The 17952-nt window shown below is 40.7% G+C and overlaps 2 protein-coding genes across 4 annotated transcripts in view; one reads left to right on the forward strand and one right to left on the reverse strand.

Annotated features, from left to right (window-relative positions):
• LOC131684038 (uncharacterized) overlaps positions 1–17952 on the forward strand; it is a 114610-nt gene that overhangs the window by 68693 nt on the left and 27965 nt on the right. The gene's annotated exons all lie outside the window — the stretch shown is intronic.
• Positions 10907–11254, reverse strand: LOC131676121 (uncharacterized). The gene has a single exon (XM_058955245.1). It carries the CDS (start codon positions 11252–11254, stop codon positions 10907–10909), a length of 348 nt encoding a protein of 115 aa, XP_058811228.1.

Here is a 17952-nt window from a genome sequence, read left to right on the forward strand (position 1 = left end):
GGAGGTGAACCAACGCGAGTCGAGAGAACAAATTCTTTCCAAACACCTGGAATTTCCTGACCTGTCGCACCGGCAGTTGGGAAAAATGTTGAACATTCACCATTCAACCGTCTCCAGAGTGTTGAAGCGGTTCCAGGAGCGATTAACGTTGGACCACGGCAAAGGAGCTGGAAGAAAACCGGGACCGGAGAACAAAAAGACGGAGGGAAAGGTGAAGCGGATGATTAAAGCAAATCCCAACGTCTCAAGCCGTGATTTGGCTAAAAAGATCGGCATGTCGCAGAGCTACGTCCAGAATGCAAAGAAGAATGCTGGACTACATGCATACAAGGTACAGAACTTCCCAAACCGTGATGAGCGGCAACAATCGACGGCTAAAACTCGGGCACGGAAGCTCTACGAGAAGATGCTGACAAAATATGGCTGCTGTGTGATGGACGACGAAACGTATATAAAAGCCGTTTTTAAGCAAATTCCGGGGTTGGAGTTTTTCACCGGCAAGAGCAAGTTCTATGTGGACGACAAATTTAAGAAGAAGAAAATGTCGAAGTTCGCCTCCAAATATCTCATTTGGCAGGCCATCTGCTCTTGCGGACTGAGGAGTGAGCCTTTCGTGACAAAGGGCACAGTAAATGGCGAGATCTACAAATATGAGTGCCTCGAGAAGCGCCTTTTGCCGTTCTTGCAGCAGCACGACGAAGCTCCGCTATTTTGGCCAGATTTGGCATCATGCCAATCTAAAAGTGTCCTGGAGTGGTACGAGGCCCATTCTGTCCATTTTGTTCCAAAGGACATGAATCCGCCAAACTATCCGAAGATGCACCCGGTGGAGCAGTACTGGGCAATGATGAAGCGGGAACTTCGGAAGAGCAAGAAGACAGTCAAAGACGAGAAGGACATGTTAAGAAAATGAAAAAAAAACTGAGAAACTGGTACCGGATGACACTGGGGTGGCATCAAGTGAAAATGCGTTCAATTTTACACTCAAGGCTCCATCGATTAACTTTTCTTTTGATTTTTGAAGTAAATATATGTATAAAACTACCCTAAAATTTTGGTTTGATTTTAAACATTATAAGAAAATAAGAATAATACATTTTCGGTGTCGCAATAATTTCGAATTCGCCCTTTACACATCGTTCGCTTGGGTTCGATGTTCGAGGCAAACTTGTCAATCGAGACGAAGCATGTTTGAGGTTGAACGCGTGAACGAAATGTTGTACACAGGTACAAACTTGTCGATGTTCATGGGAAGTCGGACTACAAATAGCTGAGATAATGAATTCTGTGAAAGAAGCAGTTATTTGCACCGTGATTGGTCCGTAGTATTTGACCAGCGAGGGAGCTCCTTTATTGCGTCGTAAGCATCGCACCATTTGATGATTATGAATGATGAATCGCATTAATGGAATTATCTATTTAAAAACAAACCAATTCGTGGTTTATAGTTGTGCCATACAGAGGTCGGCAGCGAAAACCCGTCGGATCAAACCGTTACACACTGAAGAAAGAATGGTAAAAGTAAGAGTTTTACGCAATTAACATTGAATAGCCAACGCAGTTGTGTTATGCTAAGAACGAAAAAATGTTATTTTTACCAATGTTGAATCTCATGGGCTCAAACACCACACAATCCCTTGAAAAGAACATACCTCATCATCAAACATGACATCAAAACACCATAAATGGTGTCAATAACCCAAAATTGCAGCACGATATGGTGTTTATATAGGATCTACCGGACCGTGGTGATGGTGTGTTCACGGTTTTGATCTCAAACACCATGAGCAGGGGGCATTATGGGGTTTCAGAATTTACCAAGTGTACCTGTGTAGGAATTACTCCTGATGTCTCTCGAACGGTTAATGAAGAGTTTCCCAGACTCCGTTTTGCAATTTGAGCTAACCAAAAATCTGTACCAAATTGTTCTTTTCCACACAATCTATATCATAGAAGTGATGGATCTCATCAAATGCAACAGAAAATAATGTATGAAAAATGTTGTATATACCCTCAAAATCCTTATCTATAGCAAATAACGATTTTTCGAAGCATTCGGCGTTAAAAAATTTCAGCGGGGTTATTTTTCAACTGATATTTTAAATTTGTTGAATTTTCTGGGAAAAAAGAGGAAATAACATAGGATACCGTTACCGTTACCGTTTTTTCCAAAACAGAGAAATTAAAATCGGTTGAAAATTGACTGCGCAGAAAAAAATTTCGTGCCGAAAATTCTAAAAAAAAAAACAGTTTTTTGGTATAAATCAAGATTTTGAGGGTATTGATCAAACGTAGTTTTTTGTTATATTTGACCAGACCTACAACAACCTTTAAAAGATCACTTTAAAAGTAAATTCATTTTTTTTTATTTTGTAGCGCCGTGTAATATGTGCGAATAAAATTTGAACAATTTTAGGCTAAATCTGTACTTTTGGCAATCCTGCCGGCACGATCAGTATACTTTGTGAAGATGCGAACGTAACGCCTACGAAGTACGGTCCACGGTACGTTTGCTGCTGCCAGGAGACACGGACTAATAAATCGTTTCGAAATCAACCACAACCGTTACGAAGTATGCCAGCGCGAATTAACTTCTTCTGTTTAGCGAACCACCAACATTGAGCAACATTGCAATACGTAAACACCTTTAATTTGAGTATCTTGTGGGTTGCAAAACTGAAAGTTTTAAGCATAACTGATTCACAGTGTGCTTCGCGATCTAATCTATTCGCATCGTCGGTTGAACTCAAATGGCAAATCCAAGCGGAGCCGTCGAGAGCCACACGGGGGCCCGGGGTTTAAATTACTGACGGGTCTTACCATAAATGATTTCTTACTTGAATATCGATTAGCGGAAAAGGTACGAATTTAAACCATTTGCATATAGTTCGTTCATTTGACACGACTGAATGCGTTAGCTCAACGGAGCCATGGGTTCGCGAGTGTGAACGCATCACCTTTAGCCATTACTTTCTCGCTGATGGTGCTTGCTGTTGATTTTGAGGTACTGGATGCTGCTTTCGTAGTCTGGCAAAAGTTTGTGATAATTTAGGTAATATTATTGTTCGTCTTGGATTTGATTTCCGTAGACGAGTTTTCCCTAGTGGTTTCTGAGCATGGTTTTCCGTAATGGCACTTCTTAATTTGTCCATTTTATGTGTAAAGAGTTGTCTGTTTAATATTGTGTTTAGTTTTTCATGAAGGAGTGGAGGAAAAACCTGGGAAATAGTTTCTCCACGTGTCCTGTTTAAGGAGTTCCAATTCACCCAATTGCCACATAAATTTTTCTATGGAAACACTGCAAATATGCAGTGTAGGATCATATTGAAATACTTCGATTTTCAATCCATATATGCAGGGATTTCGAGCCGAACACTGTCATACAACGAGTTTCATTTTGGGTTATTATTCAAAATAAATCCAATCTGTTGAGCATTATCAGTACTGTGCTGTCGACATGGTGGAATTGAATATAGGTGACTTCCGCACACCTTAGCTACATCGTCATCATCATCGCTCCAGATCACGAATACTCGGTCTAATACAAAGAAACCGAAAGTCAACAAGCCCCGTATATTTGGCCACATTTTGCTGCTCAAGAACATTATTCCAATTCCAAGCATATAAGAATATTATTCTCCTTGTATCACTAAATACAGTAGATATAGAACACTATATAAGGATTGTCGCTGGCATCAGTGGTAGGAACATCATTTGATTTTGATTTCGGGAAAAAACAAAAAAAATCCTATGCAATACATATACAAATATATACAAACTCTTTCATTTCATAACATTAACAGTCGAAAATTTACACCGAGAAAATTCGTTATATTGAATATATTGATTTCACACATATTTTTTGCAATTTGTAGTAGCACATAAACATTATCTGTCACGCCTTGATATCATGAGAAAATTAATGAAATTATAATAGTATGTCACATCGAAATTTGTTTCATAACAGATTTCACATAATTTTTCTGTTCGCCTCTCGTTTATTCTGCTGTAAGTTTTATGCATTGGACAATCACAGCAGAACAAACGTTCAACTAAACGGTTTGTGGTTACAAGCAGGCCATATTTTTCTGCGTGTACCAAAAGTGCGGACCAAAGACTTTTACTAGAGAGACTTTCGATACCTTGACAGATATATACCGAAAGCAAAACAAACATGTTCCGAGGCGAAAACAATGGGAACACCAGCGACAATCCTAATCTAGTGTTCTGTATCTACTCTAAATACAGTCCATTCTATTGATTCTGTTGAAATCAGTATCTTAGTTTACTTGGAACTGGACCAATCCGGATTAGTGTACATTTTTCCATTTTTTTTGAATATTTGAGAAGGGGCCCTGGTCAGCCGTACGAGGCAACTTAGTCGCGATGTTCTCACAAGAGCGCTGGACGGTACTGACGTCCATCTTTCGGATACAATTCCGGATCCTGGTAGTCAACTGCTTCGTATCCTTGGCTCGCCAATTATTTTTGTACACTAGGGTAATGAGGGAGCCGAAAAAATCTTCAAGGGGCGGCACTGGGGCAAGTTGGTCGGTTTCCTTTCTTTCGGCACGTACGGTATCTTTTTTCTGCTCAAGATACTCCAGCGTCTTCTTGGCGTAATGGAAAGACGCCTTGTCCGACCAGAAGACATACTTCTCATCCGAATGATGCTCCTTTAATAACGGCGGAAGAATTTTGTCAACACACTCCTCCTGGTACAGTTGTTGATTGATGGCCAGAACGCTCGGCTTGGAACACGGCTTTGATCTCCCTCAAATTTTTGCTTAAACTTATATTTTACTTCGTGGGGTGTGGCCGACTTGTTGCTGGAATAATGGCTGTCATTTCCTGGAATCTGGGTCTTCGAGAGCAGAAAGTAACTTTCGTCGTCCAGCACGAACGACGTCCCGCGGTAATTCTTCGTCATCCACCGGCACTACGATTTCACGATCGTTATCGGCTCGTCCGTGTACTCGGGGGACCGAGTCTTCTTCCGACAGATAATGTCCTCCTTTTTAACGCTTCCTGCTTTTTCTTCATCATTATCTTCGCCGAACGGCCACTACCGGTCTTCCGCTCCACGCTTAGGGATCCGGTAAACTGTACTCACGGACACGTTTTTGTCTCGAAAGTGGTCTACCGTAAACTTATTTCCGCGATGACCATGCGTTTCACGGAGTGCTTGCTGTTTCGACGCCACCTTCGATTGAACTGACAGCACCCGCAGAGATGCCAGGTACTTTTTTCAAATGTCTGCGATAATAATTTTAAAAGTCTGGGAAGAACAAAAAATGTCAGGAAAGCTAGTGTAACCAAAAGCCTTTATATTCAAAAATCTGCAAATATCTGCAACCAAACTAAGAAATCTGCAAATATCTGCAACCAAACTAAAAAATCTGCAAATATCTGCGTCATCGAAAAAATCTGCAGCTTAAATTAAAAGTCTGCCAATTTGCAGACTTGTCTGCAAATCTGGCATCTCTGAGCACCCGAGCGAAAAGAAACATGCCACCCATTTCCAGTATAGTTACTATATTCATAGTTAGGCGGAGACACCGAGCGGTGCCAATTGAACATGTCAAATGCCGGAGCCAATCGAGTACGACGTCACATAACGTGTTCTTTTCGGATGTACATGGAAAAGGTATTGTGATTATGGTGATGATTATTTGACTCTTTCCTTGTGTTATCAAGTGTAGAGAAACAAAAATAAGCAATATTTTTTTCTGTATCACCAGGAGATATTCGCACAAATAAGAAGTCACATTATATCTTCTAATTCGTATTGCTATTGGTACATGCAAAGTTCTTACTAATGACGTCAACAATAAAACTGATAAGCTAGAGCTTGAACATTTGCATGGGATGCCAGTGTTTTCTTCCTTAAATCAGAGCTGCCAGTTTTCCGGCTTTTGTGTCCGCTTAACTATGAATATAGCATCTATAATTTCCAGGGAGTCCAGAGGTTATTCTCTCCCAGTCAAAAAGGGCAAGTTGCTGGCTAACGGGGGGCTATTTTCCAACTCAGATGCGCTAATTGCCCTTCAATTTGCCAACAAATTGCTGGCAATTAGGGGGCTATTTCAAATGCAACATTTGGGCGATTTCCCGCCGTCATTTTTTAGCCGCTCTACCCGCCCTTAAATCGCCCCCAGATCGCCCAGGGAACGCGCTATTTAATCGCCCTTAATTGCCTAATATAAAAATTACAAATATGACTTATTTTCGGATTCATTATCTACTCACCTAAACTTATATCACTACACTAGGTAATCACCACCAAACTATAGGAAGAATCAATGGTAAAATTGGCATTGCACACCCAAACTTACCACAATCTGACTTTTATTAAGAGTTTAGGTCAGAGATCTTGTTCCACTATATTTACACACGATTCCACAATTTCCCACATTCGCTGGCTAAATGAAGTGCACTAGACAAACAAAGTTCAAGTGAAAACACACCAATTGTTCAAAAAACAATTTTAAGCTTAAGCCAAACATGAACCGCCATGTTTGAAAAACGCAAAAACAACCAAGTCCTTTTGGGCCGCCAGAAAATTTGTCTAAGTGTTGAAATTGCCTTTAAATCGCATTCGCAAATTGCATTTGTTCCTAGGGGCAATTAGCACAGGCGAGTTGAGTTAAACGTCAAACTGTTTAAAACGCCTGACCATGCTCGTCAGCATTTTTTTTGAGCGGGCTTGGAGAGAAAAAAAAAATTACGCTATTTACTTTAAGAGGGTTCTCTTATGTAATTGTACAAAAAGTACCTAATGCTTGATAATTTTTTTTTTGTAGAAGTAAAATAACTTAGACATGTGCGCTATTCTGCAAAATGTTTATTAAGGTTTCTATAAAATCTCTAAAATAAAAATAGCGTCCAAAGTGGCTCCAGCCAAAGGTAGTTTGAAAACCGACCTCATCTGCGAGCATGATACAGGTCGCAATTCATCGTCTACAAGCAGCAAACCAAAACGATCTTGAAGATTACATTTCGTAGAGGCGCACCAACCTAAAAACATGAAAAAATTCGATATAGAAACAAAATGGCGGCCACTTGAAAATACAGTATCGTTTTTTCGCATGATTTTTCCACTTTGGCCGGCTGTAAAAAATCGTTAATGATCAAAATATTGCAATTTTGTAGGGAACCGCGCCCGAGAATGTTGTCGTCTTTTAGGAAGGCAAAACCCGAAGTTGATTGGTTGAAAGTTTAAAAACAAGAATGCCTGCAGATTCAAAAAATCTTGTTCTTAGAAAGCCGCTATTTTGGACGCCATTTTTGACACCTTACACTCAAAAATTCTTATTTTATAGATGAAACCTTAATAAACATTTTGCAGAATAGCGCACATATCTAAGTCGCTTTACTGCTTCAAAAAAAATTATTACCGATTAGGTACTTTTTACTACAATTATATAAGAGGATCCCCTTAATTACAGAAAGGTAAAATTATTCTCATTTTTTATTGAACACCCGTCACAAGGGTGACCGCTTTTATATTAAAATGTATTCCAGATAAAAGATTTTTTTCAAAACTGTTTCCATTGGCATTAAAAACAAATTTCCTAGTTTTAATTTTTAGCTTCAAGAATTGTCAGAACACCAGCAGAAACAGCAGCATGGACGAAAACGACTGATCTAGAAAAAACGGATTGAAAGCTCTTCGAGCGTTATAAGGAGACACTGAAAATGCTCCCACCGTCGGGAAAAATGATCTTAGGAAAAATACTGAAGTTTAAGAACATGTAAAAATGTGTGTCGTTGATAATTTCTCGGTTCATTCAACCGATTGATACAATAAAACGTCTTTTTGGCTCGAACGTCTTCAGTATACATTGATCCAAACGAAGGTTAGCAGGATCTTTTTTTTTTGACCCATGTTCGGTTCATTTTTTGTTTCGATTATAGAGGTTCGCCTCTTTTCGGAGTAGAAAAATCTTAAATTCTTAATCGAACCAGTGTGAGCTGCATACAAGGCAATCGATTTACCAACTGCGCTGTCTGCCCCTCGGTCTGTTTATCTTCGAACGTGATATCCTCACCGAACTTCCTGATTGTTGGTCGCACGGCTTTCTCGTCACTCTTTCGAGTTTTATTAACTTTCTCGGTGACATTTCGCGTCCCGATACCGTTTGTGTACATTATTTCTGTTGTGTGTTCTGTTGAAAGTACCCGCATTGTGAAACAAGCTGTTGGAAACGAGACTAAGAGATAAAGGTAAACAACAGGACGCAGCCATTAAAATGATCAAATCAATTATAGAGAAATGGCTGGTGTTTCTGAATGCGTCCATACTTTCTGATGCAGTATTTATATATCAAAAAATTAAAAGTATGACATAATTCCCAGCTTTAAATGTTGCTATAGAGTGCAACTGCAACAGATATCATTTGCATTGTAATCGCAGCAAATCCCGTTAATGTTTTCCATTGCGGATAACTATTTATTTCGATGCAATGGGCGCCAAACAGCACTACTTGATATTCAACTGATTACAAATCACACAATGATCCGTTTGATGTGAACAAAATAGTTAAAAGCTTATTCCTTAGACTGAAGTCAGTCAACCATTCGTCTAAACTAAACGAATCGTTCCATTTTTCTACGCCCCCTAACGCATTCGCAGTCGCACAAACGGGAACCACTTAACCACAGTTAGTGGAGCTGCAATCGATGCGTCAATAATTTATAACTACAATAATTACTTTATGGAAGCAGTCTCAATAAAAATAAAATAGATTCAATGCAGAATCACAATTAGCTAGCGAAGCGAAACGAGCTAAGTGCAACAAACGGATTATTCTGTAACTATCTATATCTATAGTGGTACCTAACCTAGTAAGTATTTACTGAGTGGTGATGCGTTCGAAGCGCCCACGGAAAGGCGCCGCATTTTCTCATGCTTGTGGTTTTTTGCCAGTGGACTGCCAACGAGAGTTAATTCGATCAACGTATCTGTTACTGATGCTGTGATTGATTGTTTGCTTAGTAACTTGAAGATAATCATACCGATTTTCATTTGATTGATATATTTCGATTGCACAATTTAGCACAAAAATGTCAAATGTCCAGTTGTGTTCAAACCTAAACCGAACTGTCGTAAACTGCAATTACGGTATTTATTGAAAGTAAATAGCTTCTTCCGTATCGTATCTATTGTATGAAGTCATGTGTAACGGAGAGCAGATTTAATAGTAGTAGTAGTAACGTTGAGGAATGTGGTAAAGCTGCGGTTAACGAGAAAATGTGCTTAGCGGTGAGCCACGTGATTGTTTCGATTGAATAGAGAGAGGCTGTTCAAATTATTCGCCCGACACAAGACTGTTCTGGGGCTAATTATCAGGATTAAATTAAAAACTTATTGCTATATCCTGAACACAATTTTTCTGAACTACATTGACTAATGTCTACATTCTAAAGAGTCCTCAAAGTTAAATCATATGAATAAGGATTTTCCAACCGAAGAGACGGCGATCCAGTGGGTAGATGTTTTGTGCTAAAAGCTCGATTATGTATCTCCACGCTGAAAACTCCCTACGTGAAGCGATATGATTCACGAGTATGATTCATCTCTCCAGACTGCCCTGTAATTATTTCGATACATGGATGCTGCTATAAGTAGATGAGTATTTATCACGTTAAGTAATCTGTTTTACTTACTGCAAATTTAGGCTTTTGTTTTACCAAATAGATCGTTGGAAAAGTAATACCATATTACTGTTTGAAAATTGGTCTTATTCACTACCTCGAATGACATTTTCGCTCAATATTTCAGATTTAGTGATGACATATCATCGTATCACCTTATTCCATAAAAACGTGTCTAAATCGCTCCTGGCCTGAATGCTAAACCGAATCTATCACTGGATGAAAAAGACAAACATCTACAAACTGATCAGTTTATGTATAGCCGTACGGCAACGTGAATCATTTTACCAGTTTTTCATCGCAGGCACGCTTCTACTTGAATCTTGATACGTCTTCGTCGTCGTGCTGCTTGATGATATGCGAAAGCACGTGCACCGGGGAGCACATGACCTGATTATGCAGAGGGGATAGATTTTTGTTTTTATTTTTGTGACTGTCAGGTACCTTCAGCGATTCGATTGCAAAATAACTTCAGAAGTTAATTGAATTGCTTTCACTGTCGGTCGGATGGTTTAGGAGGCAAATTGACAATGAAAGCAGGACTTTTTACATTTCTTATACAAGAAATGTTATTGAAATGAAATACTATAATGCACAAAATTTTTGATCAATTACCGCAAAGTTATAAAAAAAAAATTGCAAAAAAAAGCTTTTTTTCGCGCTGAAACCCTTAACCCCCCCTTTAATGTTAGTTATTTCACGACGCACTCCCCACAACGTAGCAAATTCTTTATGGCAGTAGGAAAGTTAACTGTGGGTCGAGAATTAGTGCTCTTCCCCTACGAGGGCAATCTGGGCGGCACCCTTCAGATTGTCTAATTTACTGAGCCCTTCGGCTACCTTGTACAGTTTACCATCACGTTGAGCTCCCGACTTGTTCGCGAACTACTCGGTCTATGCTATATTTCACCCTAAGGAGGAAACTCGGTCTAGTCACCGGCGATGGACTTAGCCTACTCCGACGAATAATTCCTCGGTGAGAGAAGTTTCCCCGAAACCGAGTCAACCATCCAGGTGCCGAGGTCAGTTCGGCGATTCCGGTGGAGCAGGGCGTCCGCTTCGCTGGTGCTCCGACGCCCCGCTACTGATGGTGTCTCGTCGTGGTCAACTCAATCTAGTGTCTGGCGGTGAATCTAGCATACGCCAACGGAGAGTTCTATATTTTTATCGGGCTGACCAGTAGGGTGTCGTGCTCGGTTCGGCGATTCCGGGTGGAACGTGGCGTCCGGTTCACTGGCGCCACGACAACTCACCTCCCCGTCCTCAGCCGGACCATCCTGTTCAGCTTTTTGCGGTTCCGTTTGGTTGTCAGTGCCGCATCCCAGTCGGGAACTCCATATCGCTGTATCAACGACGAAGCACTAACTAGCAGACGTCTCGTACTGCTTCTCGGACCGCCGACGTTTGGCAATATCCTCGCTATTCCGTTTGTTGCCTTCGCCGACTTTTCGCAGCCGTAGTCGACATGTTTGTTGGAGTTCAACCGTTTGTCGAGTATCACTCCCAATTGCTTCAGGGCACGCTTCGATTCAATCACGTGCCCTCTGACGTCGATCTGCATCCGCTGAACCACTTTGCAGTTGCTAACCAGCAACATCTCCGTCTTGTGGTGAGCTGTCTGCAGCTTAACCCCGTTCATCCAGTTCTCCGATCACTTCTCCATCACCGACACCTCCACTTCTTCAAGTGTCTCATCAATCACTCTTAGGGACATGTCGTGTCCGCGAAACCCACGATTTTCACGGTTGTCTCTTAAAACAGCACTCTGCTCTGAAAGTAGCTCTTCATGATCCGGTATAGACAGTCGGGGACTCTCATTCTGTGCAGCAATGCCGTCACACATTGTCTCTGTCGTTGACTGCCACAACTGTTGCTGTACAGTGTCACAGTGATTCAGATTTATCTGGGTTATCTCCATTTCCGTTGGCCTGTAGTCGCCCTCTTGTAGACAGGGCATTTGAAGCCGTCTTCCGTTGTGATCTCATCCAGGTCCTTGCAAACAATCACCATCTGCGGGCTTAAGGCTTTCACTTCTGCCTCTTCACCTAGCGAATTGGCATAAATGTTCAGCATAGTCGAGTTATTAATCGTGGGATCATCCTTCAACTCGAAAAGAATCTCACCTTTTTGGGCACGTCTGGCTCTTATCGCGTTTTCCCCCCAAATCTCTCAAATACGGTTCTCTCTGACCTCCTTGAGGAGCGCTGCTTACGTCATCGCGTCATTGGTTTTGACCAGCACGGTTTCTCCCTTTCGCGCCTTCTGATGAGCCAGGACTTTTTATTTCTGCTAAACTTTTCTCGCCTTCTACCGCTTTTCCTGTTTCCCGTGTTTCTCCTTCCGACCTACAACGGTATTCCTGCTTTTTCCCGGTTAGGTGGCGTCCTTCTCTTCGACATTAAGAGCGTCCTGACGCATCTGCCTCTTGGGCTTGCCTGGTCCTCCGGCTCCAGGCGAGGTTCTTGCCCTCTCTGGACTCATGGAAACTGGTGTGTTCTCCTCTCCAACCTACTTCTCCTTCCCCTGCTTCTTTGGCGGAAGGGGCTAAGAAGATAGTAGCCTTTGCCGATGCCTTGCACAGCATTTCCGTGTCATACTTTTTCACTGCAGACAGTAGCGGCTTTCATATTCTGAGAACCATCTCTTTAATGTCCTTTTTTTTCTCGCGTCCACAAATTTGTGAAACTCCTCCACCAAGTACTTCGCTGTCTCTTTTTCGGCTTCTTTGGGGTATTGCTCATTCCGCTCTGCTCTGGTTGCTATTGTTGCTGCTGCGGCTGTTACTGCTGCTTCCTTTCCTTCTATTTTTGCTGAATAACTTCAGTTGCTGCTGGCGGTGGTGACCTCACCAAACCAGCTTTTGCGAGTGAATCCCCCCCGCCCATTCCATATGTGAGGGTTTCTTGTTCATTCCCCATTTTGTTCTTAGGACCCAACTCAGGGCCGCCATCTCCACTCGTTGTACGCAGTAACCGCTTTTAATACCATGGTTATCTATGCAAGCAGGGAGGTCATGCTAGGATTGACACTGCTCTTCTTAGGATGTAGACGTATGGTCCATTCGAATCTAGTACCACGTAATGACGACCTTTGAACGTACCCGGAGACTTGCCAAGGTTTTAACGAAACAGAGGCAGCCGTGCTATTAGCCCACTCGCCACTTCACGTCGCCACTTCACGTCCTTAGTCAGGGAGTAGAACAACACGCCTGCCAGCCCAAAGTAGCCTTCCAATTCTTGATCCGTGTCTTGTCCGTTGAAGTTTTCCATGGCCAGTATCCCGTAATCGGGATGTTACTGGCGTCAATCCTGATATGCCGGTTGGCCCTCCGGTTGGGCTTGGGTGCTTTTATTACTAAGATCTTTGATTGCTGGAATCTTAGGATCTTAGCAGAAGCGGTACAGGCTCACTTTGTCGGATTTGTTTTCGAAATTATAGTTTTCTTAAGAGGTTTAGCAGAGCCCAATGCTTCCCAAACCCGACCATATCCTAGCAAGACTCCCAATCTCGCAGTGGGTCCAAATGGGTGGTCGTTAGTTGAAATACTATAAATAAAGAAAAATTGGGTGCGTAAGGTCAGAGATATAACCGCAATGACGTAGAATACACGTACCTTTTCCGCTTCTAACTTGTGCCTGAAATTGTCATCGGAAACTCGAATTAAGTCGTTTGGGATTATTGTGTATTACACACAGATGTCGCACCCTCCCGTGTATTGAACTCAATCCACTCTTATCCACTTTGCAAATCATGATGCCCTACTCGAACCATACCATAGCGTTTCTATACTCGTTTACAGTTTTGCACACAGCAAAGAAACGAGTGCAAATTCGAACACGGTTAATAGTGTTCAACCGCTTATTGTACCGTCGCAACGTTATAGTCATTATGTTGCTCGTTTGGCAGGCGAGCGACGAATGATTCAAACAGACACGCGGCACCTCGATTTGTAACTTCACATAATTGATTGAGTCTCTCAGATGCCCGTATGGACGAATTTGGCTAACCAACGAGCGATCTGCGTTTAACGGAAAACTGCAATCATGTTGCGGTCGCTACGGTGTCAAAAAACGTGTGTCGCAGTTTATTGACGACAAAGGGGCCTAAGCGTGCTAACAATGCTTATTCGCTCGGTCGAATAGTACGAACCAAACATGAGGTAGATTTATTTCCTTTATTTAACTAATTGTACATTCTTGGGAATTAGTTACAAAATTCAGCGAACAGCAGTAAGAGAGAGCTAAAGCAAATAAACGTAAAAGTATTTGTTTTGTTTTTTTTTGTTTGTTTATGTGTAAAGAGTCGAAATTTTGATATAAGAACCTAGACCACCCGGTCAGTAAGAGTCTTCCGGATAAGTAAACACGAACCTGTGATCGCTGACAGTAGCGTGATCCCTCGCAGGAGTAATGTTTGTCTAAGACGTAACTAAACATAAGACATTATTGAGGCATAGTGACGGAAACGGCGGGTCCTTCCGCGGGACTAGGTGGCCGACGTCGTCGGGAGCGGCCTAGGCATAGGAGCTGAAGCGGCGCAAAGCCGCTGAGGATCCGCCGGGTGAGGTGGATCGCCCGCCATCGGAAGCAAGGGAAACTGTGACCCACTCGTTTGCCCGGCTTACTCAAACATAGGGGCTATCCCTGGCTCGAATCAAAACTCGTCGAACTATCAATTGACGATAGGTTCATCCGGAGTGTTCATTTGTGTTTACATTTTAGAGATAGCCCCTATGTTTGAGTAAGCCGGGCAAACGAGTGGGTCACAGTTTCCCTTGCTTCCGATGGCGGGCGATCCACCTCACCCGGCGGATCCTCAGCGGCTTGGCGCCGCTTCGCTTCCTAGGCCTCGGTTATGCGGCTAAGCCGCATCGAAATGGTACCCCTTAAACATTCTAGCTAGAATCGGTTGTGTCAGAGGAGGCGGAATACGAATTAGAACCAGCCAGCATCCCGGGTGAGCTTAACTGGGAAGTTTAGTAAATTTTAATCTGGAAATTAAAATTTTCTTGCAACGCTCCAGCACCCCGTTGAATTCTAACGATTTCACCACTTGGGCGCCAGGTTGACGATATGAAATGAACTTTGTTTACTTTCGACAAGTTTTGATTCGATCCAACAACATCCAGCCGTTTTGTTTCGAGCCAATAATTAGGTTCTTTACTGATACAGTTAACCTCACTTTTCTTGACATTTCACTTGTACTGTTTACATGGACTTACACACAGAAAAAAATATTGGTAAAAGTAAGAGTGTTCCGCTCTTAGAAAAAAAACAACCAACGCCAACTGTTAGGTTGAAAGTAAAACTTTTTAATTAAGCAAGAATAAAAATCAAAGTAAAAGTTTTCCTTTTAAGCAAATGAAGAATAGTACTCAAAACAAAAGTTTTATTTTTAAACTAAGAGTATGCGTTGGTTGTTTTTTGCTAAGAGTGAAAAACTCTTATTTTTACCAACATTTTTTTCTGTGTGTAAAAAAATTTGCGGACGACTAGATTCGCTCGAAGGAAAACGCAAAGAATTTTTCTAAGTCCATGTAAACAGTACAAGCGAACTGTCAAAAATGAACAATCGAGTTAATTTGTAACGTCACCGTAATGTATTCAATAGGCACCCTAGCTAATTCGTCGAGTGAAAACAATGTTCATTCTGAAGTGTCAAACTAGTACCCTGGTAGCGAAATCGTTGACAAAAACGTTCACTCAAGGCAAAGAGAATACGGAAAGAGACGAATAGTGTGAAGCCAAAAAAACCTTATTGAGCAGATCAATCGTGCAATGTAAATAAACATTATTGAGTTGGAGGAGATAAGTATTGTACATCCATCAAAAAAGAAATTAAAATTTTCGTCAGAATTTAGTTCAATCGTGATTGTATGGTGCAGTCATATGTATTAGTAGATGCAAGCTTTAGAATTATTTCATCTCTTTGTTTCAAAATGCACATCATTTGATAAACAAATTAAACGATCACCGGTTTCGGTTTATTTTCAAAATGGAAGCGGTTGCCAAAATTCTAGTGTTGAAATCATCATAAAGGAGGCTAGCTCGTTAGAGTGTAAACATTTGACGAGTGCGCGTCATAGAAATCGTCGGTGAAAACAATTAGATGAAATTCATTTATTGTTTGCTGCTAACCAATGATCGGCACCTGATGGATCACAAGGAAGCTATGCCGACGTCCAAAACTTTTTCTGGTAGCAGGAAATTACGATGAGATGCATGCCGCCAAATTCCTGATTTTCGCTAATAATCACAAAGATGCACTGATTATCCACTGTGTCTAGAGTAATTATAGCGTAATTTACGTCATAAATCCGTTGCATATTATTTTTTTTTTCACTGTAAGAGCTCAAATATTGTCAATTAACATCATTCGAGAAATCCATTTGTTTATCTCAACGATTTCTCTGACGTCACCGACAACTGTCAATTCGCGGAGTAGCAAGCCTCGTTTCTGTGAGCCGTGCATAAAGGGAGTGTTGCCATTTTGACTGATTTCACTCTTCGTCACTCTCCCTATTCTCTCTTACCCTAGGCACACTACACGCTCATTGAAACTAACTCAAAAGTGAGTGACCAGCCACTCAATTTCATAAAAATGGCACATAGTCAAAAAATAAGTAATCATCGCTTACACAGTTTTGAGTTCGGGCCAAAAAAGTCAAACTTGAGTAATTGAGTAATTCTCCTTTTTCATTCCTAGTAACTCGGATCTCATACTAATAGAGCTAACAATAATATAAGAATATTATTTAAAAAAAACACGTGTGGAAACTTACCTTTTAGTTTTCTCCATGTCTCTTCGTCGATTCTTTTGAATGTTTTTCAATTTTTTAGGCAGCCTTGCACCAATAAGTTATTTTTTTCACTCAAATACTTGATAATTTAAAGTTTACGCAAGAGTTGAGGTAATTCTGCTCAAATTGATACTAATTTGTTGACAGCTTGCCCCAGTTTTTGAGTTTGAGTAGTGGAAATTCAAATTTTGAGTAGTTTTGAATGAGCGTGTAGCTAATTCGTCGAATGAAAACAAAGTTCACTCTGAAGTGTCAAACTAGTACCCTGGTGGCAACATCGTTGACAAAAACGTTCACTCGAAGTGCTCATTCTTATTGCCAAATATATTTTTCTAAACCGAAATTAACTGTGTCGGTAAAGAACTCGAAACGCTCGAAACCCTTATTTGAAGACATTTTTTTCACTAGATCCAATCTACAAAAGAGAGCCTCTCTTTGTTTACTTTCTCTTCCGCGAATTACTCGGTCACCTTTCTTATTTCCTTTGAACTGTTTGCGTAATAAGCTAGTAAAAACCTTGGTCTTTCTAAACATACTGATAAATGTTTAAAAAGTTTTATGGCTTTGCAGTAATAAACGAAAGAGAAAGCGAAAAAAGTCGCTCTTATTTGCAGATTGGACCTTATTTATTTGCAGCTCTTATTTGCAGATTGGACCTAATGAAAGAAAAGTCTTCATTTAATCATTCCAAATTTCCATTTTAGTTTTTTTCAATGTGTTTATTTGACACGGAATTTGTGATAGCTTTTTTCGCCCAAGTTTCTTTTTTACATACAATGTTACAAAAATCTTAAGATTAATTTTAACTATTATTATAATAGTAATTAGTCTAAAACTAACACTATAATAACTACAATATTTGTTTTTTCTTAGATTGTGTTTCATAATAGTCTAATATTTTTGGTGTATTTATTTACATTTTTTCTGCTATTGTCTGATTTTGAAACAAAACTGAATATTTTTGGACACTGTGATTGGTGGATCATTAGGCTAGGATGAGAGAGAGTATGAGGAGATGAATCTAATTAAATTTTGATAGACACTCGGACTTGTAAAGAATCTACTAATTGGCATCTGGCTTCACGATATTCAGTGCACGACCAAACAACATGTTCAATGTAGTGGTAGCTCCATTTTGGTTGAAAGACTGAAGATTTGGACTGAATTATTTAAAAAGTCACATCAGTTCGCATTTATTCCATGTTACCTGCACAATTGGTTAGCAACTAATTTATGTATTCATATTTCACAAAACCTTGTCTATGAATGAACGAAAATAGTCTCATTTGAAAGCTCGACTATAATTGCACTCTTTTCCTCAAATTCAAGTTCAGATCAAATCACAAGGTCCGAGCAGCGTACTGTTTCAAAAAATAGAAAAAGCTTTACCGCACATACCGGGCTTTCCAGCCAATTAATCATTCAACCAATCAAAATAGTGTGAACGGTTCACGGTGAGGCCAACAGAGAGCGCCGCGAATGCAACCTGTTGGTGT

The sequence above is a fragment of the Topomyia yanbarensis genome, chromosome 1 (assembly GCF_030247195.1).
Source record: "Topomyia yanbarensis strain Yona2022 chromosome 1, ASM3024719v1, whole genome shotgun sequence".
NCBI lineage: Eukaryota > Metazoa > Arthropoda > Insecta > Diptera > Culicidae > Topomyia > Topomyia yanbarensis.

Coding starts and splice junctions, on each gene's coding strand:
- LOC131676121 (XM_058955245.1), bottom strand. CDS start 11,254: ATGTTGCTGGTTAGCAACTGCAAAGTGGTTCAGCGGATGCAGATCGAC.